Genomic DNA, 23,939 nt, shown 5'->3' with positions numbered 1-23,939 from the left:
AGGTGGATAAGGAACAGAAGAGGTGCGCTCGCTTTGGAACTGGCGACGTGGCGGCGAGCGTGTGAATTTGAGTCCTGCTCGCAGGGTTGGCCACTACACCGCCCTATTGATGAGGACAATTTGGATGGGCCCCTTTCACTGGCATCAAAACATAGTTACTGTTGCAATCAGCTTCAGCCATCATTTTTTTTCTCCAGCCTGATGCTGGTGGGAACGTCGTCAGACACGGCGCGCTGCCGCTGCGAACAGCGTGACTCTGGTGAGTCACATGATGTCACATGGAGTGTCACCTGTGACCACGTTGACTTGCAGGTGCACACGGAACATCATTACAGTCATTTACCGGTCCTCTAGACACCATCACTCACCTAGACACCTGGCTCTTTTACTGCCAGAATTCGAGTTCCTCTGCACTTTAAACTCTACACAATTCCCGAGGGGTAGTGCTGGATGGCACAAATATATCTGGGTACTTTTTTTTGCTGGTGTGAGTCTCAAACAGGTGGGAAAAAATTCATAAGCTTCGGCATTGCCCATTTTTGAATTTTTGAGTGTGCATGGAGGGCTGGTATTGTGTGCTTGTATAAGACAAGAGAGGTTCATGCAGTCTGAAAGATGTTGGTATGCTATTGGTGTACCTACTTAACACAATAGTGACTTGTGCAACATGACAAGACCTTCACAACTTCCCAAATAACGTGAACTTACACCACAGGCCTCTAGACAGTCACAAAATGTCACAAATGTCACACTAGGAACACCTGGTACTCAGGGTGGCATGCATGGTCTGCCTACCATTACCCTTGTGAAGATTCAAGGTCTATGGCATGGCTCTGGTATTGCTCACATATGCTCTGGAGTTTTATCCCCAATTTCTCTACCCTCTTGTCTGTCTACTTCAACTCATGTCTGTGTCACGTGTGACAGAGCCCCAAGGTGTCTAGGTGACCCATATGTCACGCTTTGCCTTCTCCCACAAAGTTTTTTTGTTTTTATACCTTAAAATGCCTTCGTTCGGCCTGAAACTTTTTGCTTGTATCCTTCTTATGTATGTGAATGAATGACCTCAAATAATGTACCCATGAAAATAAACATCCGAGTCACTAAACATCAAAGCAAATTGGGTGTCTAGAGGAGTGGTGAAAGACTGTATCAGTTTGGTCGAAATGCACCCGGAATCGTGGGTTTCTGTCAGCTCGGATCGACGAAAGCGTGTGAGATTCGCATGAAAGCCGTTTCCATTATGGACTTGTGTGACTGCATTTTTGCCAAAGTGGCGTCGTTACATGGCTTTACTGACTCGTTCGTCGACGATGGCAGGGCAAGCGGCAGACATGTCGAAATGGCACTCTATCCGTCCATGGCATCCCCGCCTCTCCCTCTCCGTTCGCGAGATCACCTCCGTCTCCGCAACCTTCATCCTCTCTTCTCTCTCCTCCCAGACAAATCTTTCGCTCATCCTCGACGGCGAGGACGACCACGCAGATGATGGCACCGTAGCGCTGTCGTCCACCTCCCCTCATCAAATCATGTCCGATGCTCTCTCGGTAAAGGTCAACGGCGCCTCGTGGAAGCTCTTTCTCATCCGAGTCGACGACGAGGCAGACGAGGCGCTGATCATCATCTACGGACTCATGCCGGGAAGACAGTACGACATCGAGCTGGGAGTCCTGCCGGGGGAAGAGAGGGTGAAGGGACAAATCGTGACCGAGTCTCGCGGTGCGCATCGCTTTCATTCGTCGACCCTCAGCTGCTTGATTTAATTTTTAGGTCGCGACAACGACACGGACGCGAATCAGGACGTCCCTGAGCTCACCCACCTGTTGAGCTCATCTTCCCAACCTAACCTCGTCGATCCCTCTCCATCTCCCCCCTCGCCGTCTCCCCCCACCACGCCGACGTCGACCACGCACTCCCATCAGACCCTCGAGGAGTACATCGCCTCTCTCCAATCCACGCTCTCGCATCTGCAGAACGAGCACACCACACTGCTCTCCTCACTCAAAGCTGCTCGACGCGATGCGCAGAAATCGCAGTCTGCCCTGCGCTCCGAGATCTCCTCTCTAAAAAAGTCTTCGCAGAAACACGCCGCCGGTGATGCCAGGGCACGACAGAAGGTGCGTGCGTTGGAGGAGGCGGTGAAGCAAGCCGCCAAGGGCCGAGAGGACGTCGAAGCAGAACGGGAGGTCGTGGAGGCCGATCGGAAGGATCAAGATGCGGAAAGCGAGGAGAAAGAAAAGCAGTGGGAGGCCGTCAGTAGGATGGCTGAGGAGGCGCGGAAGGAAAGATTGCTCAGGGAGAGCGAGGACAGTGCGCGGCTGCAAGTGATCAGGACGGAGCTGGCGGCAGTAGAAGCGAGGCTGGAGAAACTGAAGTATAGGCGAGAGAAATTTGAAGGCAAGAGTGGCAGCGAAGAGGAGGACGAAGCAGCTCAGGACAGAGACAAGGAGAGTGACGGACAGCAAGACGGCACCAGCAACAACAAGGGCCTCATCCGCGATCTTGAAGACCGGCTGAGAAAGATCCAGCTAGAGAGGGAGCATATCGAGGCCGATCCATATGGCTACATTGCCTCTAACGATGACGCCCCCGACCCCAACACCTCCACCTCCACTGACAGTGCCGCCTCCCAGGCCGACCGTGCCGAGTCCGTACCCCGTCTCAACAACGGGCACCACCACGGGCACCACCACCACCACAGCCATAACCACTTCCACCACCTCCCCTTCGCGCCGCGCGGGAAGCGGCACGCGCCCTTTGGACCCCACCAACACCCACAACACCAGCAGCACCAGCACTCGCACACACATCCGCACGTGCACCCGAGGGCGCAGAACCAGTTCACCAGCCCGCCCGCGGTGCGACAGGTTCAGCAACGCTCATCCGCGCAGCAGCAATTCGGCGCGCGGGGGGCGATGGGGATGCAAACGCCTGGCGCCGGCAGCGGGAAGCGGAGGGCCGCCGAGGGTGCCGAAGGTAATAGTCAGTCAGCGCAAGGATCTGGATCGACGTTGTCATCGCTTGCGCCCCCCTTTGAGCCGTCAGTGGTCAGGATACATGGGAAGGAGGGCATGGGTCAGGTTCGAGGTAGCGGTGTTGGTTCGTGGTTTGGAGCCTCAGGGAGCGATCGATAGGTTTTGGTACCTTTTGGCGGGAGGTGCTTGTGGGAAGTAGTCTCATCGTGTATTGCTTATTTATCTAGGGTGGTTGCTCCATAGCTAGCGTAGAGGTAGTTTGCTCCAGTATAATATTTAATTGCAACGATAACCATCGTCCTACCTTCGAATCGGATTCGAAAGTGGGTTTTCTCGTTCACACCCACCGGGAACAAGGTCGCACCCGGGACATACAGGGAGATAGAACAAAAGAAAGCAGCACACAGATATCGAAATCCACCTGTCCTCCGGATGGGTCGTGGGACCTATAACCGTCTGAACGTATTTTTACTTCCACTTCTGACCCCCCGCCTGCGCTCCGTCCTTCCGCTCCTGTCCTGCTCACTCAACCCCTTCCCACTACCATACGGTTCCTCGCCTCCCCGCTCCATGCCTGCTCCGAACCGCTCCACACCCTTCCTCGTATCTTCCTTGCCCTTGCCGCGCCGGCGCTTCCCATCTGCATCATCCCCATCGCCACCTGCATACTTCTCCGATGAACGGCCAGAGGGTACCCAACTCATCTCGACGGTGCCGTCGGCTTTGCGCACGACGTGCTCATCAGCGGAAGGACGGTTCTTAGAAGTAGAGAAAGATGTGCGAGAATTTGACCGCCGTTGACCAAAGGAGAGGGACTTGGCGGTTGCGTTGGAATTTGCGGTGTTTGGGCGCACGGGAACGAGGCGAACTTTTGCGTGGGCTTTGTGACGACTGGCCATTTCGCTTTTTCGCGCGGCCTCGTGTGATGGACGCAGATCTAGGAAAACAAAGTTTATGTTCAATGCCTGGTGAATACAGACGATCTTGGAAAATAGATATTTACCACCAGCATCGCTGCTATCATCGCTACCAGAGCCATCTTCGCTGTCAGTGCCGTCATCCGACGAATGTTTTTCGCTTTCCTCTTCCTCGTCCTCGACGGCGGTTTTACCTGCTGATCGCCCAGCACCCTCCTTCCGGCCTTCTGCCCATTTACCCTTACCCTGCGCCGCGGTCGATGGGTTGAGAAGTGCAAACTCTCTGCTTTGCGTGTCCACCTCGAACTCAGGGTCTTCGAACAGCGCCTTGAACCGCGGATCGGTCAAAAGGTTCGCAACTTCGCCCTTGGCCGTCTCCTCTCCTTCAGCAGCCTCATCGATATCCATGAAATCCACCGCCTTCTTCCGCGTCTTGCGTTCCTCCCGCTTGCGCGCACGCTCCGCATCCCTGGCCACCTTCTCAGCGAGGGCTTTGTTGACCTTGACGCTGGCTTGGTCCTTGCGCGCGCGAATGCGGCCTTCGGCGAGCTTGTCGAGCTTGTCTTTGACCATCTTCTCGCGAGCTTCTTCGTACACATAAGGATTGGTGATGACACGGGCCGCATCGTACAACTTGAGTGAGATGAAGTAGCCGTGCATGTACGGTTTGAGAGCCGCAGTGCCGGTCAAATGGTCCAAACCAAGGCTGCAAACAAGATTACCGTCAGATACTATATGGACGGATAATGAAATAAAATAGCAACGCACGTAGCAAGCTCGGCCCGAGAGACAAACTTGTAGTCTTCATAGATCCCACGAGCACCACCAGCGCCCTCTTCCATCTCTTCAGTCAAGTTCTCCAAGAAGGAGCACCATCGTGGAGCAGGGCCTAATTGCGGGATATAGTACGTTGCCATTTGTATACCTTCATTCGCGGTCATGAGCAGGCCGCTGCTGGGGATATGATGAATATCGTTAAGATCGTTCGCGGGGGTGAGCGACGTGAAATTTGTTGAAGGCTGATAGGAAGAACAAGATGCATTGAGAGCAGCCCAACCATGATGTAAAAAAGAAGATGTACGCTATTTCTGTCCCAAATCTTTACGACCTTCTTGTCTGCACTGAGTATGAGGCCGTCACCTGCCATCCTGCTTCCGCTCTCAATCCAAGATACCCTCTTGACAGGGAGACCGTAGCCTTGGTCCTTGATGGCAAACGGCTGTGGGGAACGGATATCGTATAAGAGTGTGTGGCCGGTCGATGTGCCGACTGCGTATGATAAGCCGTCTGATCGAGACGAAAGGGCGGTAATAGACAAGCCAGATCCACCCATGCCATCCGTGCCATTCAACAGAGTTGAAGACCCTAGGTTGCCAGAAGGAAGGAGACGCGAACGTGGTAATCGCAGGATGCCGACATTACTTCGTGAGCGAGGATCCCAGAATTCAACGGTCCCATTGCCGTCAAGGCCAAATGCACATAGCCCATGTGCTGGGTTGATGTCGATCACGTTGACACCCTCAACACTGTCGTCGTCATTCCCAAGCCCGAGAGGATTTAGGAAACGGCCTTGGTCCAGGTTGAGTCGATAGACTTCAGATCCTGACGCACCGAATAAGGCGTCGCAGGAAGGAAAGTGGTATGCGACAGAGCGACCGAAACGAGGTATTCGTGTTCGATAATGGAATCCTCCTTGCGTATGCAGTTCAATAGTACGATCCGCTTGAAGGTGCAGAGATTTTGTCCAGTCGTCGGATAGAATCTGGGAATGTGTTTAGAGATGGCTCAGACATGGAAATACGACGATAACCTTGGAAGGACTTTAATCTCCAAGATGGGTCTGATGCCAAAGAGGAGGGGACTCACTATAAAATCGACATTCTCCGCGTCTGAATGCCTTTCAAACTTCAGAGCCAACTGGTCCAAGTCCCAGACTCGCATCTGAGGCTTATACGTGCCAGTCGCAATAATATGGTGCCCATCTCGTGTCGTCCGGACACGATTGCTCGCTTCGGGGAACTCGAAATGTTGGATGAGCTCGATGGTGCCTTCAACATGTTCTCGGACTGCACGTTTGCCCTTGGCTTTGGCAGCTCGCTTGCGAATGAGCCAGTCTGGCAGCGAGGAAGAAGACCCGGCAGGAGCGCCATTCACGGTATAGATTTTGACGGAATTTGGATCGACGGCCACCATTCTTCGGTGTGTCGAAGGACTGATATTGACAAGGAAAAGCGTGCAAGGGCTTGGGACACTGAAAGCCGAAAGAACCAAAGGGTCAAATTTTGGTAACATGTGACGTTCTTTCTGCAGCACATGATGCGCGCGTCTCGGCGCGTGCCCGCCTTTCGCCCTCTACCGTAAGTAAAAGCCCACGAAAAGGAGAACGGCGCTATCACATATGTCTCCTCTTGAAGCTCACAAGAACAAGATATAAAAACTAATAACGAAAATTGTCAGCTACATTGTGTATTGGACATAGTGGGCAGATAGCTAGTAAGTACAATATGCTCTGTAGACGAGGTGCGTTCAATATAACCTAATCAACCCTTCTCTGTAGTCCCTCGTGGGTATAAGCTACATGCAGTCATATATTACGGGATTCAACACAAAGTCAGTACCAAACTTGAATACAAACAAGACTATAAAAATACGAGTCTAGTGATTATCACCAGTGATCTATACAGCCACAGCCGTTGCCATTGTTGCGACCAGAACAACGCAGTAACTCCAAAAGGAGACGAATAAATCAATGCCTCCAGAATGAGGCAAAGATGCCAGGGCTGGGTCGTCGATGACAGATACATTGGAGCAACTCGAGGGCAGAAGCGAGGAAGACGTCTCCTCGCTGGCCGACGCGGTTTGGGAGAGGGTGCCTGGAGGAATCCCAGATAGTGATGACGACGGTTGAGATGAGTTCGACTGTACATCATGAGCGACCTGCTGAGAGGAGTTGAAGCGAATTATGATACTGAGTGGGAGAGACTACACTCACCGGTTCTGACATCCTACAGCCCCAGAAACAAATTCGTCGATTAATCTCCCAGCGAGGATTCCTCAACCCCGCATGCGAGGAAAGTTCGAAAGCAGTCGACAAACAGGAGACTAGTTACCCAATATTTCAGCTCGTTACAACATGATATCTGATGTAGAAGGCGGTAGACTCACACTGAAGACAGAGAACTAGGAGAATGAGTGTCTGAACGAACCTCAAACGCATCAATCGGTAAAGAACGATGGAGAACTGAAAGCCTGATTGGGAGGCATGTAGGGTCTTCTAGAGAAGGAAAGGGATGGACCCACAACTCAGCACACTTATACTTGTGCTTTGAGCCGTAGTCGTCAGTGTGTGAGGGTGCCGTGAGGGTGCCGGTCTACGTTTCTGAGACAAGAGCGCATCCCTGCGGAAACATAGCGGGGTGAAGGGTTACGCAGCCTCCCGGACTCTCTGGACACGGATATGCCACTTTTGAAAAACAAAGTAACGACCCATAACGGTCTGCGTTCCTGTCGATCAGTACGTGGTACAGGCCGAACTGAGGTTCCGTAAAAGCAAGGCGAGGGAGAAAACGTGCGCCTACATGTGGTACAACGGTGCGTTGAAACGAATTTGTAGCGGAGAATGTCAGATGACAAGTTAGTAGGCGAGACGGATATGGAAGTAAGTTTGTTGGTCCACAAGCTTGCCGTCATCTGTGTGACGAATTCGAGGCGATGTGTACCTCAACGGGTCTCTTTGTTCCCAAGTAGGCAGGCGGTTTGTAGTTCTGCAATCATTGCCAGAGATCTTCTATTGTGCCTATGGGTTTTGCACTGTCACCACACAGACTGTCCTGTGCCGATCCGGATGTAGCTGCCAAGGGACGTAATAAGGGACCAGTACTTGCCCCATTCTTGCAAAGGGATAAAAGGGCCTTGGGCCCCACATCCTTGAAGTCCTCCTATAAGTAGCCCACATAGTACGATTGATACCTTGTAGCCTGGCGAAATGGGAACCTCTATTCACTTTCCAACCAGCTCTATTGTGAAGAATCGAGAACTAGGCGGTGCGTTTCTTGTATTCTTCATGGGCCCATGGGCCGTAGTCATTGACGCGTGCATTGAACCCGAACGACTCATCCTGTCAAGATCTGAGATGTTGAATTGAGCCGATGCATTTTGTTCGAAGCTATGTCTATTATACAAACATGGGTTTGAATTTCCTCGCGTGTACGACGAATAGGATCACCAAGTCGTCTCGGGCGGGAACATCATTGGCCCCTGGACTTCTTCGCGCTTAGTGGCGCCACAGAGGTGCTCAATGAGAGTGAGAGCAAAGGGAAACGCAGTGCCTGTCCATGCTCGTCGCTGATTGCCATAAATACGATAGTGGAGAGAATGGGCGTACCTGGGCCACGGCTAGTGATGAGGTTACCCGAGACGACTACAGAATCCTCACGGTAGTCATATTCTGAGACGTTCACAGTGGTCATCTCGCTGATATATCTCAAGGCAAACGTCAAGAACGTACCTGTCTCAAGCTTTGACTTCACAGATGGATGAGAGGTCAATGGTTGCTTGGGAAGCTTCGACGTGAGCGCCGCCATGCTTCCTTCATGATGGAGTAATCAGAATGAAAAACCCGAAATTCAAGACAACGCTACTTGCCTGCGCAGATCATACCTACAATCTTCTTCTGTTCATAGAATTCACGTACAAGGCGCTGCACAGCGGGCGACTCAGCCATTGTTCTCGCACCCTGTGCCCCACCTGGGATGATAATCGCGCCAAACTTCTCCTGCCGCACGAAAAATGAACTCTCTGTATTGGATCTTCATGAACTTGTGACACGCACGACTCGCAGAGCTTGTAGAGAGAAGTAAGTGTCTGGCTGAATTCGGATCCCCCTGGAGCCCTTTGCAAACGGAGGGCTGATGCGCGCATCCGTATCTGCTGCGCTTGCGTCGGAAGGGACGAAAGCGGAGGTACAGATGATCCCAGCGCGGACGAGAGTGTCATAGATGATAGTGCTGCAAGTTGGAGCAGGTCACTCTTATAGTCAAGGGATTCCTGGAAGATATTACGGACAACTCCATCTCTTCCGTGCCATCTGCTAGTAAAATGAGTGCTGAGACCATGATGAGGATCAAGTTCAGAATGATTTGAGAAGAAATTCTGATAAGGTGCGGCTCCCTGCGGCTCCAGTGTGCTTCGAGGAATATGGAAACCAGGGTTAGGGCAGTGTTAGGGCACGTTACACAATGACGTAACATTGCTGGTCAACCTCGAACTTCCAACTCTCGTAAACTTTCAGTGGCCCATTGAACTGGAACGTATGTGTTTCCCCTTTGTTATATGCTCCTTTTCGAAGGCTTGACGTACTTACTGTAATTCTCCGATATCCGGATACAGAAAATCTTGTTAAAATATAGTCTGAGCGACGTCACGTTCAAGTTAAGCGGCTCCGAGGCTCTGAGAAAAATCAGGCGGAGTCATTTGCTGCTGAGACTGAAGCCACAGGCGTAATGTCTGTATTATCGATTTCTTCCGTCGTCCGACTCTCCTCTGGTAGCCAGCCATCCATGCACTATGGGGGCCATCTCACTCAGACCTGCTACCAGGCCACTCGATGCCCTTGCTTGGTTTTGGCGTATACCAGAACTATAATACAACGGCATCGGTCCTTGAAGCGTTAGCTGCGGGCTATCGGTGCGTTGGTCGAATGGTATCCCTTTGACCAACAGATACTTCTCTGACCTGCAATCAGCCACATCGATAGCGCTCAGGCGTATTGCAATGAGGCGCACGTCGGTGAAGCCGTGCGCCAATCGAGCGTCCCTCGCAGCGATGTATTCGTCAGTGAGTCCCCTTACACTTACCACACTATGACGGGCGGTTTTGTCGATCTGTATCGATGTGCATATCAGCTACGAAATGCATCAACAAGACGCATGGGTATGAGAACACCCTGCGCGGCGTCGATACGTCACTTGAAAAGCTTGGATTCGGTAAGCCCTATCATACATGTACAATCGTATCTTGACTGTGCATGCTATGGTCACTCAATTCAGATTATATCGACCTTTTCCTCATACATGATCCTATGTCTGGCACTGAACGGCGTCTCGCGACATATCGAGCCTTGCTCGAGGCGCGTGACCAGGGGAAAATAAAAAGCGTTGGAGTATCAAATTAGTTCGTGCGATTTACTACCACAATCGTCCCTGATTTCGACGACGACACATTTCAGCGGTCTCAAGCATCTAGATGAGATCAAGACCGCCGGACTTGAGTTGCCCACCGTCAACCAAATCGAGGTGCGTGGCCTGTACTCGATCAGTCTGGCCACTTTATTTCCATCCACAGCATTGCGTCAACTCACCTTCCTTTAGCTGCATCCGTTTTGCCAACAGAAGCCTATTGTGGCGTGGTGCCGCGAGCACAACGTAGTCGTGCAAGCGTACTGCCCACTACTTCGTGGACGTATGGACGACCCGGTGTTGGTCGACATCGCTAATAAGGTAAGTGATGAAACTGGGACGGATCGGCATGAAGTTTGATCACTGCTATATGTGCTCTGGCATCTTAGCACGGGCGTGATCTAGCACACATCCTCCTTCGCTGGTCGCTACAAAGCGGGTAAGCTCCGTGGGCACGTAACCCTCCTGCCCTGACTCTGACTTCTGACGTCGACGGCGGCAGCTATGTCCCTCTTCCCAAATCGGCGACAGCGGTACGCATCCGTTCGAACATATCGCTTTACGACTTCGCTCTAGACAAGAACGACATCGCTCGTCTCGATGCGCTCGACCGTGGCTCTGCTGGTGCCATCAGCTGGAATCCCGTGAACCACGCGTGATCGAATGACTGTCTATAGTGCGTCCAAGGGACTATGAATACACAGTTTCTTTTATCTACAGTGCTGGGGTGAGTGTCATGGTCAGGCCAAGACAGAGATCGATAGTTCAAGAAGGTCAAGACAAAGCATACACACGAATACAACATAACAAACCATATATACAACTACAACGACAGGATGACAAAGAGGCAGACGCAACTAGCGTCTGACACGTATGATACAATGCGCTGGCGAATCAAAACCAAACGCTCAGCTACACGACACGATGCAATTCCAATCAAGAATCTCATCAAATCCAACACAAGAGCAGCAGATATCAAAACAATACACGACAGTGAACCAAAGATCCCGCGCAAGCTGCGGACTACTCCAACGTCCCACTCAATGCCGGCTGGAACGGATGCTGAATCGATCGTAGAATGGGCCTGTACAGACCTTGTAATCTTTTTTCGCCTTCGCCTTAATCTCACCCAAGTCCCGCATTGCGACATTCCAAGGGAAGCGGCTAGACTTCGGGCAATGCACGTATGCGTACGACGCACGCACGAGCCTCACATCATCCTCGCTGAAGAACAGTAGCTGAGATGTGAACTTGTTTGCGATGCCTACGAATTTGAGCGAGTATTTGCGGAGAAAGTCTTGGCGTGTTGTGATCGCGAGTCCTGTAAAGCCCCCTTTCTCGTCCTTTTGCTCTTTTCTAAACTCCTCAAACAACTTTTCAACAGGTCGTTGGATCCTCTCCACAAGTTCCGCCTCCATCGCTGCACCTGGCACCTCCATCGGCTGTTCCAGGATCCGGACCACGAGGTTTTCCAGCATCACAGCTTCCATCTCTATCCCCGCAAGTCGCACGCTCTCGCGGATGTCTCGGTCAAGGTCGGTCAAGGTCGTCCGTGCTCGCTTTACATCTTCATGAATGAGATTGCCTAGCGTCGCCGCCCGTTCTGCCTCGAAATCAAGGCCCGCACAAACATGCTTGACCACCTGCAGCAGTCTATGGCCAAGGTTTTCTTCCATCGTCCTGCGCACCCCCTCCAAGCGTTTTTGAGCCATCTGCCACGGTCTCTCAAGATCATCGTCCTTTGATGGCATGTGGGCCGATAGGTCGTCGAAGTAATGTTCCACAAAGGCAAGCTTTTCATCACGGACTTTGTTTGCATCGCTCGTAAGCTCATCCATAATGAACTTCGTGGACTTCAGTACTTCGCAGCGATGGACCAAGTCTCGCTCTTCCGAAAAGCGGTCCTTCCCTTTGCCCTTTTTGTTTTTGTTCTTTTTTTCCAATAGTCGGTGGCGCTTCCAGGCGGGTTCTCGGTTGGAGCCGAACTTTTTCTTGTCGTTCTTGAGGACTTCGGCGCTGACGGTCATTCCCGTTTTGGAACCATCTAATACGGTGCAGAACCTGGATGCTCATGGTCAACAGTCCTCTCTTAAGAGAAGAGCAGAGAACCTCTTACATCCAGGCCAGACGAACAGTGTCTGGGTGTCCATAACCAAACTGATAAATGGAGTTGTCGTGAAGAGAGGAGTAGATCCCCACAACAGAGAGGTCACGCAATGGCCCCATCAGGACCCGTTGGCGTTCATGCGTGCGTTTGGACACCGGTTCTGATTCTGGCACGCGTTCCAAAAAGGCTGCGACGCTCTCATTCTCCTTCAGGAAGGAATTTTCGAGATCCGTAGGAGGGTTAGCGAAGTCGGCAAGGGCATTTTGAAAGTTATCAACGATCTCCGGCTGCCAGATACATTGCACTTTGTCGCCATCATAGTCGCCTACAACAGATGTCGATCAGACCCCGGTGCAACCACACATTCTGACTCTGCCACTTACCGGTCCCAAGCATACTTGCCAGATGTCGAGCACCCTTGGTCGAGAAGATGATGACATCGACGTAATGATCGAGTTCGGCTTTGAAGACGGCTTTGACCTTGGCAGTTTGATGATATCGTGAGTTTGGCTCTGGTTGACAAAAATAAAATATACCTTCTGAACATCAGTAGGAAGTTTGCACGGGTTTCTTGTCACCTGGCAAGTATTACGATCAACAATCTCATGCTCTGAGAAAGTCACTGACTAGAACATCTCCAAGCACTCTGTCACTCGTCGTACCATCTGGTCTGATCAGGTCCCGAGACGAACTCTTAACATGAATCTCGCCCTCCTCTAGAATGCCACACGGATCTGTCAAGAATTCAGAAAGGGTAGCGACAAATATTGAAACATCACGCACCTGGGACAATGAACGCAGAGCAGGCCATAGGTATTATTATCCTGCATTTAGAGCAGTACGAGTTAATTGACTTCTTGATAACCTCGTGAAGTTTCTTCGCCAGGATGGGATTCTCACTCGGCAAGAAACCTGAATCGAGGAAAACCAGAACTGTCTCTTCGAGAGATGAAGGACAGCCGCTAACAGTATCTGCCCACCACGCAGCCGACTGTGGCTGAGAGGACACAACTGCCTCATCATCATCACTATCGTCTGACTCCACGTCATGGCTACGCAGACCACGGACTCGCGCCGTACCTGACATCTGCCGTGCTGCTCGTGCAGGAATGACACCGCCTGCCTTTGCAACGGTATTCCATAGCTCAGCCATGCCGTTCTCACCATCCCAGTCCAACAACTTGTCAACGACGTCGGTGAGTGACGCACGTAAAAGAACTTTGAAGTGAGCAGATTGTACTCCGTTTTCTGCAAGGTTGATTATTGTCTCGTTGGCTAGACGTACATGAGTAGTCATGTGTGACGCTCGCAAGACATCGACGATGCGCTTCGCGGGATCGACAAGGGATTGTGGAGTATATTTGATTTTAGTTTGAGAGGGCCTAACCCAGACAGTGGGATGCTCTCGACCGTTCTCCACATCACTAGGATGTCTTAGCAGAAGGCCCTGACCGGAAACCAATCATCAAACCACTCCGCAGTGCAACTTTGCCACAATGACACATACCTTTGCCCCCGCAATGCGGCATTGGACAGCAGTAGGCATTCCTGCCCAAAATCCCCTTTTGTACAGTGCCATCAATCCACTAGTGTTGATGAACCCGCAGCCGTCGGTCATCTCCATTTCGCTAGGTACCTTTCCGCTCCCCTTGAACTCAGGCGAGACTTGACGAAATGAGCACGAAGTATATGAAATATGATCGGTAGGATTGACTTACTGATTTCAGGTTCATCTAGTATCTCATTTTCGTTCAGGAGGACACCCGGGACCGAGTTGGACAACCCCAATGCCATGCGTGCTGCCCATTTTGCCACAGTCTACAAGGTTTTAACGTCAAGAGCACAAGTTCGCTGGCGAAACGAAAAGTTGTACCTGTGTGAAGTTCGTATGCATTGAGTTGTGCCATTCAAAGAAATCCAGTAGGCTCATGCGGCGGCTTGTTTTAGGGTAGGCCCTAATGACCCCATCGGTGCATCCCTCGTTTGTGGCCATGAGAAACAAGTTGCGCTCCTTGTTGGCATAGAAAAATCGGTACACTTGCCCGTTGACTATGAAAGGCCGGACCAGAAACATCTGTAGCCGTTCGATCTTGCTAGCCAGGTTGAGGTCCTTGTGTATCCGGACGCGGATCAGCCAGTCAGACCCGAAACGACGGGTGAACCGTGAAGAGGAACCAAGCGCAGGCTGTTCGAGGACAATCTTGAATCTTGACTCAGTCCAAATTAGCTTTGCCGGAAATTGCACCTGCCCTCCATACCAATCGCCTGCGGTGATACCAAGACATGATAAAGCATTTTTTCGAAAAGCTTCGTCCTCTCGATCCAGCTCTTCCCAAGGGGACTAAAGACCAATTTCAATTAACCGAAATGTGCATCGTCAAATTCAGACACGCTGACAGCAAACGCACCTTTGCCGCCGCTTCTTTTGCATAGGCGTCATTATATGTGGTCGATCGGATCGAGCTACAAGACCTCAGAATGCCGTTCACCTTTGGTGCAGCCTCCGAGTTTGACCCTCGCAACTTGTCCAGCTTCTCGAGGTCGATATTCCAGTTGATTGTACCTTGAGAGACAAGTCGCGCGATCTCCCATTGGGTGCCGATGGCCAAGTCACGACTTTTCATGCATTTCGATATATTTTTGTCATATGCCTACAAAGTATGTCCAGTAAACTCGCTCGAAACAAGAATACTACTCACAATAATATACGGGTCCTCGTCCACAATTCTGCCTCTCGACGCTGAGCTAGAATCACCCTCCAGTCCACGAAGCACCTCAGAGCTTGAAATTATTCGCGGCCGCTTCGCGCTGGGAAGATTAAACGAATCTGAGCGGGAAATTGAGGTGCTATCCTCCAGGGCGTCAAGGCTCCTCTTCACAGATTCATGGCTTCCTGAGGATCTTGTAAGGGGTGGTGTGCCAGTATCGAACGATTCAACCAAGGAAATGTCAAAGACGGAGTAGTCTGTTGTAGGCTGTGATGCCGGGGACGGAGGACATGTGCATCCAGAATGGACGGGATCCTCCGCTGGGTCCTCGGGCTCAAGTGCTGGATCCCCGTGCTCGTATATCGAATCCATCTCGAATCCTGAAGAACAACAGACAGATAGACAAATATAACAAGGAGATTTAGATCAAGATCTATGTTGGCAGGGTGGGACAGATGGGGCGATGCTTCAAGATAACTGACGGTGGCCTTAAAGAGGCGGCGCGAGGCTCGCGTCGCGATCCTATACACGAACACGTGACTAGTAGCTCTCGCCTCGAGCTGTGTCCGCTCCCCCATCACTAGCGGCTCAAAAAGGGCAGTCTACGTTTCATCCTATTCTGTACATTTTTCTTCTTCTACCAGTGACCAGAGAACGATGATACAACAGCTTGACATAGTACCCTATTTAATACGAGCGGCCAAACAGGGTCCACCGTTTCGCATCACGACCACACGCAGGACACTTGGTCTTGCCAGGCTCAATGGGCGTCCAACGGCTCTGATCAAAAGGAATTGCAAGTGACTTGGCACCAGCAGAAGGGGCACGTTCGTCCTGGGGCTCCGCACTGCAGCCCGAAAAATCTCTTCGGTAAGCCATATTGAGGATAGAGAAGCAACACTCACGCTCGGCCACTGCGCTCTTTGATATCGTCCTCACATTCCTCCACCTCGCACCACGGCAAGGCCACGACACACTTGTCATCTAATGTCGGAACCACTTCCTCCCATTTCGTGACTTCCTTGGTACGGGACGTGAAGGTCTCCTTAGCTTTCTCAAACATCTCCCGCTGGATGGTCTCCAACAACGCCGGAACGGCTTTGTCCAACTCCGCCAGAGCGAGAGGTGCCTTCACGCCTGTGTCTCGGCGGACACCGAGTGTCTGCTTCTTCACCAAGTCCTGAGGCCCGATCTCCAACCGCAAGGGCACTCCCTTCTGCTCCCACTCGTTGAACTTCCATCCAGGGGTGTACCCGTCCCTCAAATCTGCCTTGGCGCGCACACCCACCTTTCTAAGAGTGTCGACAAGCACCTGACACTTGTCGTTGATTTCCGTCCTCTGCGCCTCGCTTGTCTTCGCTGTGATACCACATGGGACGACGACGACCTGCACGCTCGCAACGCGCGGGGGAAGGACGAGACCTTGGTTATCGCCATGTACCATGACCATGACACCAATCGTGCGCGTTGACAGACCCCAGCTATTCTGCCAAACATAGGTCTTGCCCTGACCAGTCGGGTCGTTGGGATCCTCGACGAAGATGTTAAACATCTCCGGCCTTGAGAAGTTCTGCCCCAGGCAATGAGACGTGGCTGCCTGAATACCGCGCCCGGAGGTTGGAATAAAGCCTTCAACAGTCGTGGTGTACAATCCACCGGCAAACTTCTCCTTCTCCGACTTTATGCCAGGGATAACGGGGACAGCCAAGAGCTCTTCGTAGACCCTGCGGTAAAGGTCCAAAATCTGATGCACTTCGGTATCAGCCTCAGGCTTTGTCAGATGCGCAGTGTGTCCTTCCTGCCAAAGGAATTCACGCGTGCGGAGGAAAGGCTCTGAAGATGGCAGTGAGATAGCATATTGAGAAGAGAATCTTGAATTGCCTACGAGGGTTCTTGAACTCCCATCGGACAACACTGTTCCATTGATTCAGTTTCAAGGGAAGGTCACGGTGGCTCTTGATCCATTTTGCGTAGTCTAAAAAGATAGCGATCTGATCAGACACTGACAAGTTTTGATCGCTCCACAGTGAACTCACAAGGATACATCGCAGTCTCCGACGTGGGGCGAATAGCGATGGGTTCCTCGAGGTCCGATTGGCCACTATGATACCGATTACAATCAGGTAGCGACTCGCAAGAATAACGCATGATTGACTTACGCCCGTGTAACCCACGCAACTTCTGGGGAGAAACCTTCAATATGGTCCTTTTCACGCTCTAATACTTTCTGGGAGATAAACATGGGAAAAGACGCGTTGTCGACGCCCATTTCCTTGATCTTTGAGTTGAACCATTCTATGTCAATCGTGAGCGTTCTGCAAAGGATTGCCGCATGCGGGACTGACCTTGGATAATCTCCCAAATACTATATGACCACGGTTTGAGGATGTAACATCCGCTCACGCTGTAATAGTCAATCATATCTGCCTTGAGGAGAACCTAGACAAAGACTGCCTCGGTGACTCGAGTAATATGATATAGCGCCACACTCACATTAGTATACCATGCCGCAAAATCAACCTCCTTCTTCACCCCGATAGCAACCTGCACAGCGCCCTCGATCTTCGCCTCCTCTTTCTCCGACTTTTTATCCTTTTTTTCCTTCTTCTCTGTCTTCGCCTGCGCAGTCACACCACCCACAGCCTCCGTCTTCAGAGCTGCGAAATCCACTTCGATCAGTTTGGTCTCTGCGGTCTCGAGCGTGCGAAGGTAGGTAAGGATATCTCTTCCGGAGAGGAATAGGGTTGAGCTTGAGGAAGATGCTCGGATGGCCAGTGGGGCCGTAGAGGTAGCGAGAGAAGCATCAACAACAGTGACGACCTTCGGGAATGTCTGTGCGTCCAAAGCGAGGGGAGAGACTGCAATATATCGATTATAGTATCTGATCATGCATCGAGAGAAGCAAAATCTTACGAGAGTCCTTATTGAGTGAGAAGAACTCGGAAAGCAGATCCTCCGACGCGAGCCTGAGCTCTTTTAGATTCAGCTTTTTCCCAAGAGCATTGGAGTTGGTCTCGGTCTCATCGCGTGCGATTACAACCACGGGAATCGGGGTAGCAGATTTTGCGGTCTTGGGCTTGAACACCAGCGTCTTAATGAGTTCGAAGTCGTTCGGGACCTGCTGTGTGCCCTGGAGTGCCTCTCGCCATGCAGCAGGAGAAGTCGTCTCCCCATGCGACACAGACGTGGTGGGAGTGATGGAGAGTGATTTGAGAACCTGAGTGAGCGACTCGGGGGAGGCCATGGAGGTGGGAGATGTAGAGGAAGAAGTGAGTCGAATGGTGAATGAGGGTGGCAACCGCAGGCGTGCAAAAACTGGGCGTGACTCGATGCGTTTGGCTGTTATCAGATGTCGCCCATGACCGAACACTCTGTCTCGAGCATGAAGACAAAGACGGTGTGCGCCGTGGCCAGCAGCCAGCATCCGACCCTCGAGAGTGGGATGGACGTCACGGTCAGGAAAGATTTCGGCTATCGTGCTTTACGTTGTCCGACTCAATCCCACTAAATTTACATCGTGTCTCGAATGCTCAACAACTCGCTCGGGTGAGCGTTTCACCTTCTTTGCGATGAAGACCCAAAATACTGAGTTGCGCTGGTGATAAGTTACATTGGGAATATCTACGAATAAAGATTGCGATGTAAGAGACTTTATGCTGGAGTTGGAACAGCCTTTGAGCATCTCTCGCAGAGTATGTCCTCTTCAGGCCGCGTATACGTCCAACATCTGGGGCACTTGCTTTGGGTTGCGGTGCGAACACGAACCACTATCTCTTCCTCGGAGCCTAGAGGGAAACGTCAGGGAGTTAGTTCGCGAGAAGAAGAGAAAGTATTACCCATTATTGGTATCGAGTCGGAGTACGTCCACTCCGGCGACGAAGTACCCAACGATCCCTCATCAGCCAATGACGCATCGGACACAATAAAGAGTGTCTTGAGGAAGGACTCTACGCTCGGATATGATAAGAGAAGGAAGAAAATTCCCACTATCAAGGCTGCTGACCTTCGCGCCTTAAAAGTTCGACGAGCGGCACACCCTCCGAGGTGCCATCTGGTACAAGAATATCGACTTCGGCTTCTAATGAGTTTTTTAATTTTCTAGATATAATTAAAGGTCGACATAAGCAACGAAGCAAGACATGCTGAGATAGAACATACTTATCCTCTCGTGCTTTCTCCAGCAAGGACAACACGGCACCGCGGATGCGGAGTAGTTCAGCCATGTCCCTATGAGCAGAGGAATCCTCCCATTCCGCGGGCTACAGGAGACGATTAACAATCGTGATAAGATGTGAACGACATCACTGTCCCTCACCAAGGGTATCCACTTTTTTGTAAACACAGATTGGTCAACTGACTTATCACTACTACCCTTCACAGCGTGGTGAATCTCCTCGGCAAGGTAAGGCACCACAGGTGCCATGATATGAACCATGGTATCTAGAACCTTTGAGTGAGATTAGATGATTTATGCTCAGGAAGCATGCATTTGATGCTCACCCGCTCAAGGACAGTGACCACAGCCCTCCGATCGAAGCTTGTCACGCTATCGGCGTACAAGCAATCCTTAGTGATGTCGAAATAGAGAGAGGACATGGTAACGTTTGCGAAGGAATTGAGCGCAGTGATTACTAGGAAATTATCAGCATTATGTGCAAATTTTCGTGGAAAACTTCAACCGAACGTACTTTTCGGGAAGTTATAGGTATTGTAACCATCTAATGCCGTCCGCTCAAGGATATACAACTCGTGCATTACGTATCGTTCAGCCTTGAGATTCTTGTGAGAGAGATACTCGCAAGCCAGATGGAAGAACCTACTAAACCGAGGTCTTTCTGTTCGACCCGCACAAAATCCTTCCGATGCTCTGTTGTGCCGATGTTGCCGAGTATGAAACGTGCCGAATTGCGTAGTTTCCGCAGGGACTCGGCCGCCTGGGCCAAGATTGTCGGACCAATGGACATATCGCGCCAATACTCAACAGTTGCTGCCCATATACGGAGGACGTCTGCTCCGTAGGCTGGTTCATTTTTTTTGTCCTGCGCCAATAATCAACATTGAGGCATAGATCCAAAGATTAAATTATACCTCTCCTCCCCTGATGACCATCATCGGACTAATGACATTCCCTAGCGACTTGCTCATCTTCTTGCCCTCTTGATCAAGTACCATCCCATGTGTTATGAGGGTCCCGTATGGTGCCTTGGCATCGTGCGAGTTGGGACTGGAAACTCCAACGGCGGTCAGTAGTTGGCTTTGGAACCACCCACGATGCTGGTCAGATCCCTCTAAGCAAACATCTGCGTGGGGTCTTCCCTCCCGTGTCTCCAGCATTGACCACGATGAACCACTGTCGAACCACACATCCATAGTGTCTGTCCCCTTCCTCCATATCTCGTTCGCGTTTTGACCGTCCGCGAGCAGCTTTGGCGGGACAAACGCTTCAGTAGGTCCATTCCACCAGTACGCAACACCCTTGTCCCGGAGAACGTTCAAAATATGGTCAAGCGTTTCCGAGTCCAAAATCGCACGGTCAGTCGCAATGTGATGGAGCGAGGGGATGGGGACGCCCCAAACACGTTGTCGCGAGATGCACCATTCGGATCGGGATTTAATGAAGGATTCCAGGCGGTTGCGAGCTGTTGGCGCTCATGAGATGAGCCTAAGTATACAGAGTGTGCGACTGCCTACAAGCTTGTGGGAAGAATGACACGTCTTGGAGAGCCCGAAGCGCGTTCTCCTTAATGTTGTCTAAATTTGCAAACCATTGAGAAGTCGCGCTGAAAGTTGCTAATCAATTTCCTGCAATGCATATCTTGAACTGCTAAGATCGGGAACGCGACGCACGTTACAATGATGGGCTCGTTAGTCTTCCAATCGTACGGATAACGGTGCTTGATTTTCTCCAATTTGACAAGAACTCCGATTTCTTTTAATAGTTGGATGACGGCCATGGATCCTTCTTTCAGCACTGCTTGACCACCTAACAACCTGCCTACGGTCTCCCCGACTACCTGAGCGACTTCATCAGTGAATGTGCCTTCCCGGCCAACATGACAGAGGATAGTTGACGAAGAAGTGATAAGACCAAGGGCCCGGAATGCATTGTAATCCTCAGCTCCGTGCGCAGGGGCACAATGGACGAGGCCCGTGCCGGATTCCGCGGTAACATGCGAGGAAGGAACGATACGTAACGGCTGTGAAGGATGGATAGCCGGGGCGATAGACGTAAACAGGGGTAGATAGGCGGTGCCAACCAGGTCAGAACCTATAAATCATACGTCAGAACGAGGGCTTCAAATCAACGTAGATCAGCATACCTTTCACAATGGCAAGGACCTCGACCTCTCCGGTGACATGTGCCAGGGCAGAGAGGCGTTCTGCCGCAACGATGAAGACCTTATCTGCTGTTTCTGACGTTGATCGTACTAAGACATAGTCGATATCCGTATGCACAGCAATCCCCTATATGCATATTATATCAGTTCATCTTACAATGTATAGAGGCAGGTATGCTACCATGTTTGCAGTCAACGTCCATGGTGTCGTGGTCCAAACCAGTAGACACACACTCGTCTCCTTGGCAAGCAAGCCTCGAAGCGTGGAGCTCATACTTCCTGACTGAGGATCGATCGTAAAAGCGACGTAGACGGAATGAGAGATATGATCATCACGGTATACCAATTCAGCTTCGGCTAGAGCAGAGCGGGAAGACGGCGAGTAGTGCACCGGGCGGTAATGACGATAGATGAGACCTGGTCATTTCTAGTTAGCACAGTCCAGTACTTTGAACGGCCCAACGCATGCCTTGCTCAACCATTTTCTGAAACACGCGTAACTGTCTCAACTCATACTCGTGGTCTTCACAAATGATCAACGTTTTGAGCTAATTATGGAAATTAACGAAGAATACGTACCAAGCGTGCGATACGTCGTCTCGTCACTCCAATCTGCCATTATTCCGAGCTGCTGGAATTCCTCCTTTTGGCGTGCAATCTCCTTCCTTGCAGTCTTTAATGCCGCGGAACGAATGACGGGTGGTGAAAGACTATGAATGTCCCTCTGATCGCCAGTTCAGGGTAGGCACTGACCCTAGACACTGTTAAGTACGTACTGTGAGCCCTTGAAGTGCCTTATTCTCGATGGGTAACCCGTGGCAATCCCATCCTGGCACATAGCTTCAACCAACAAGTGTTTTGAGGCTGCTCATGATAGGTTGTATTCAAGGCTTACTGTACTCGGTGTCCCAAAGATACGTGGTATCGATTAATTATGTCCTTCAATATTTTATTCAAGGCATGCCCTGTAAGATATTAGCACGCAGTTTATATTCCACGCCTGAAACGCGTACCCATATGGAGATTCCCATTGGCATATGGAGGTCCGTCATGAAGGACAAAGGATGGCCCGGTCGCATGCTCGTTCTGACTCGACAAACAGGTCTCATCAACACGAGCATTCATAACATGACAAAGTATGAGTCCGACCTGCCACCTATACAACCCGTCGCACGTTTTGCTCCGAAATGCGAGATCAGTCTTCGACGGGTCGGTCCAAAGAGGAAATGCTGTCTTTGGGAGTAACAAAGTCTTCGAAAAGGCTTTATTGTTGATAGGCTGTCCCCTTCGCGGTGATAGAGCCGAGAATGCGCGAGAGTCAACGCATGGTTTGAACAGGTGCTGAAATTTCGAGGAGAGTCGTATAAGAGAAACTCCACGGGAGTGCATCAGCCGAGGGCTCCTCGACGAGCAGGCCTTAGCAAAGTAGCAAAGTCAAACCGCTTTCTGCGTCAAAGAAGAGTGAGGCAGAGTCCGAAGTCCAAGTTCCCACGTTCATGCATTCCTGCAAGGCGCCTGTGTCTGCCTGTGTACCTTCCGCCGTCCGACATGATGTCCCAACAACACATGCTTCCTTCTTGATGTATCGCCTTTGCTTCGAACTCTTTCAAACTCCTGTTGATGAGCAGGATATCACTGCATATCACCTGCCATCTTGATTGTCCGTCAACACAAATGGTGTATAGACAAAATACGCCTGAAATGACACCGCGAAGTCTAGATCGTGGGTTATCTCTGCCTGCTATAATTTTCACCAATTTCCCTCTGCCGCTTGCCATCCAATGTGGCACGTCCTCGTTGGCCCAGAAAAATGTTATGCGGCTCCTGTCCTCCGAGCTGCCTCGCCCAGCAGCAGCATCAACACCGGACGAAACTTTCCAAATCTGACAACGAATGTTCTCTGGAAGATTTCGAGAAGAATGTTGAGGATGAAACCGACTTCACGACCAGAAGGAGCAGAAATTAGGGACAGAAGCGCAGCTGCTGCTATTGCCTATGCTGAAGTTGATAGCGGAGGAGAAAGGTATCCTTTCATATGCCCATAGGGCGACAAAGTCAGGATGCAATACTCTATTGACTTCCGAATATTCTGTGCACCCAGCGCTTTACGAGGTCGTGCGCTCATTGCGATGATACGTACAACAAATCGATGAGAATGAAACCACAGAAAACACGATGTTGCGCGGTTCCCATGTACTCAAAATGCAACCTTCCCTCGATGACGCCGATAGTTTATTGCAGAGCAGGATGGGGTTTCCACTCCTCACTCAAATAACAGATACTACAATAGAAGACAACTCACCTCCGAGCAGCCCTACTAGGTCAAGTCTAGTGAATGCAGCCCGCGTCGGAATAAGCGCGAAGATCATTCGGGATAGAAAGGGAAAAGGATGGGCCCTATGAGTAACGGCATAGCTTCGGTGCGTGCCTCTCCGCAATGGTGAGTAATTATGCAATGCTATGACCATCTCGAAGTCCTTCTTTTGGCTCTTATTCGCCTCGCATAGGTGGTGAAGAGTCTGCGCCCGCACATCATCAGCTTGGTTTTAGTCGCGCGATCACTTGAAAGAACTCGACTGTAGTCACCGACTTTCAAGCTTATCCAGTTTGCCTTTTGTGAATGTCATTGCTCAAAACATCTCATTCAAATCACCGGTTCGTCTATCAGATTTACTCGTTTGACTACCTGCAATTGCGCTAGCACAATTCATCGCAAAC

The 23,939-nt window shown here is 51.0% G+C and overlaps 8 protein-coding genes across 8 annotated transcripts; 2 read left to right on the top strand and 6 right to left on the bottom strand.

The window, feature by feature from the left end:
* Window positions 1-1,322: 1,322 nt before the first annotated feature.
* Window positions 1,323-2,243, top strand: HETIRDRAFT_390385 (uncharacterized protein; the record flags this gene model as incomplete). Its single annotated transcript, XM_009553890.1, has 2 exons — window positions 1,323-1,719; window positions 1,771-2,243. Coding segments are annotated over exons 1-2 (858 nt in total), but the record flags the coding sequence as incomplete, so codon positions are not given.
* A 1,046-nt stretch (window positions 2,244-3,289) lies between these two features.
* HETIRDRAFT_461086 (uncharacterized protein) lies at window positions 3,290-6,085 on the bottom strand (the record flags this gene model as incomplete). The annotated part of the gene is made up of 5 exons (XM_009553889.1): window positions 3,290-3,912; window positions 3,979-4,598; window positions 4,661-4,911; window positions 4,974-5,654; window positions 5,759-6,085. 5 exons carry the CDS (start codon window positions 6,083-6,085, stop codon window positions 3,422-3,424), a joined length of 2,370 nt encoding a protein of 789 aa, XP_009552184.1. The 3' UTR covers window positions 3,290-3,421.
* A 483-nt stretch (window positions 6,086-6,568) lies between these two features.
* HETIRDRAFT_162716 (uncharacterized protein) lies at window positions 6,569-6,896 on the bottom strand (the record flags this gene model as incomplete). Its single annotated transcript, XM_009553888.1, has 2 exons — window positions 6,569-6,829; window positions 6,885-6,896. 2 exons carry the CDS (start codon window positions 6,894-6,896, stop codon window positions 6,569-6,571), a joined length of 273 nt encoding a protein of 90 aa, XP_009552183.1.
* Window positions 6,897-8,021: 1,125 nt separating this feature from the next.
* On the bottom strand, window positions 8,022-9,006 carry HETIRDRAFT_436865 (uncharacterized protein; the record flags this gene model as incomplete). Its single annotated transcript, XM_009553887.1, has 6 exons — window positions 8,022-8,220; window positions 8,277-8,339; window positions 8,400-8,480; window positions 8,537-8,666; window positions 8,724-8,898; window positions 8,957-9,006. The coding sequence occupies 6 exons, from the start codon at window positions 9,004-9,006 to the stop codon at window positions 8,114-8,116; spliced, it is 606 nt and encodes a 201-aa protein (XP_009552182.1). The 3' UTR covers window positions 8,022-8,113.
* Window positions 9,007-9,497: 491 nt separating this feature from the next.
* On the top strand, window positions 9,498-10,727 carry HETIRDRAFT_329421 (uncharacterized protein; the record flags this gene model as incomplete). The annotated part of the gene is made up of 8 exons (XM_009553886.1): window positions 9,498-9,577; window positions 9,636-9,727; window positions 9,796-9,876; window positions 9,940-10,063; window positions 10,119-10,185; window positions 10,261-10,389; window positions 10,458-10,507; window positions 10,571-10,727. 8 exons carry the CDS (start codon window positions 9,498-9,500, stop codon window positions 10,725-10,727), a joined length of 780 nt encoding a protein of 259 aa, XP_009552181.1.
* A 248-nt stretch (window positions 10,728-10,975) lies between these two features.
* On the bottom strand, window positions 10,976-15,255 carry HETIRDRAFT_436863 (uncharacterized protein; the record flags this gene model as incomplete). Its single annotated transcript, XM_009553885.1, has 11 exons — window positions 10,976-12,129; window positions 12,185-12,500; window positions 12,559-12,655; window positions 12,712-12,753; window positions 12,803-12,909; window positions 12,959-13,622; window positions 13,683-13,840; window positions 13,894-13,993; window positions 14,049-14,516; window positions 14,584-14,826; window positions 14,875-15,255. The coding sequence occupies 11 exons, from the start codon at window positions 15,253-15,255 to the stop codon at window positions 11,109-11,111; spliced, it is 3,597 nt and encodes a 1,198-aa protein (XP_009552180.1). The 3' UTR covers window positions 10,976-11,108.
* Window positions 15,256-15,570: 315 nt separating this feature from the next.
* Window positions 15,571-18,127, bottom strand: HETIRDRAFT_330361 (uncharacterized protein; the record flags this gene model as incomplete). The annotated part of the gene is made up of 8 exons (XM_009553884.1): window positions 15,571-15,730; window positions 15,789-16,716; window positions 16,769-16,858; window positions 16,920-16,984; window positions 17,043-17,178; window positions 17,229-17,322; window positions 17,377-17,741; window positions 17,797-18,127. 8 exons carry the CDS (start codon window positions 18,125-18,127, stop codon window positions 15,571-15,573), a joined length of 2,169 nt encoding a protein of 722 aa, XP_009552179.1.
* A 322-nt stretch (window positions 18,128-18,449) lies between these two features.
* HETIRDRAFT_156959 (uncharacterized protein) lies at window positions 18,450-22,771 on the bottom strand (the record flags this gene model as incomplete). The annotated part of the gene is made up of 20 exons (XM_009553883.1): window positions 18,450-18,668; window positions 18,720-18,830; window positions 18,887-18,981; window positions 19,042-19,142; window positions 19,199-19,330; window positions 19,384-19,514; window positions 19,572-19,653; window positions 19,704-19,922; window positions 19,972-20,522; window positions 20,575-20,663; window positions 20,731-21,151; window positions 21,204-21,348; window positions 21,403-21,638; window positions 21,691-21,744; window positions 21,801-21,945; window positions 21,998-22,061; window positions 22,117-22,186; window positions 22,235-22,307; window positions 22,371-22,506; window positions 22,755-22,771. The coding sequence occupies 20 exons, from the start codon at window positions 22,769-22,771 to the stop codon at window positions 18,535-18,537; spliced, it is 3,006 nt and encodes a 1,001-aa protein (XP_009552178.1). The 3' UTR covers window positions 18,450-18,534.
* Between the last annotated feature and the right edge of the window lie 1,168 nt (window positions 22,772-23,939).

The sequence above is a fragment of the Heterobasidion irregulare genome (genome assembly GCF_000320585.1).
Source record: "Heterobasidion irregulare TC 32-1 unplaced genomic scaffold scaffold_12, whole genome shotgun sequence".
NCBI classification, from domain to species: Eukaryota; Fungi; Basidiomycota; class Agaricomycetes; order Russulales; family Bondarzewiaceae; genus Heterobasidion; species Heterobasidion irregulare.
The sequence above is the reverse complement of the archived record's forward strand: the minus strand, read 5'-3'. Positions and strand labels throughout refer to the sequence as shown.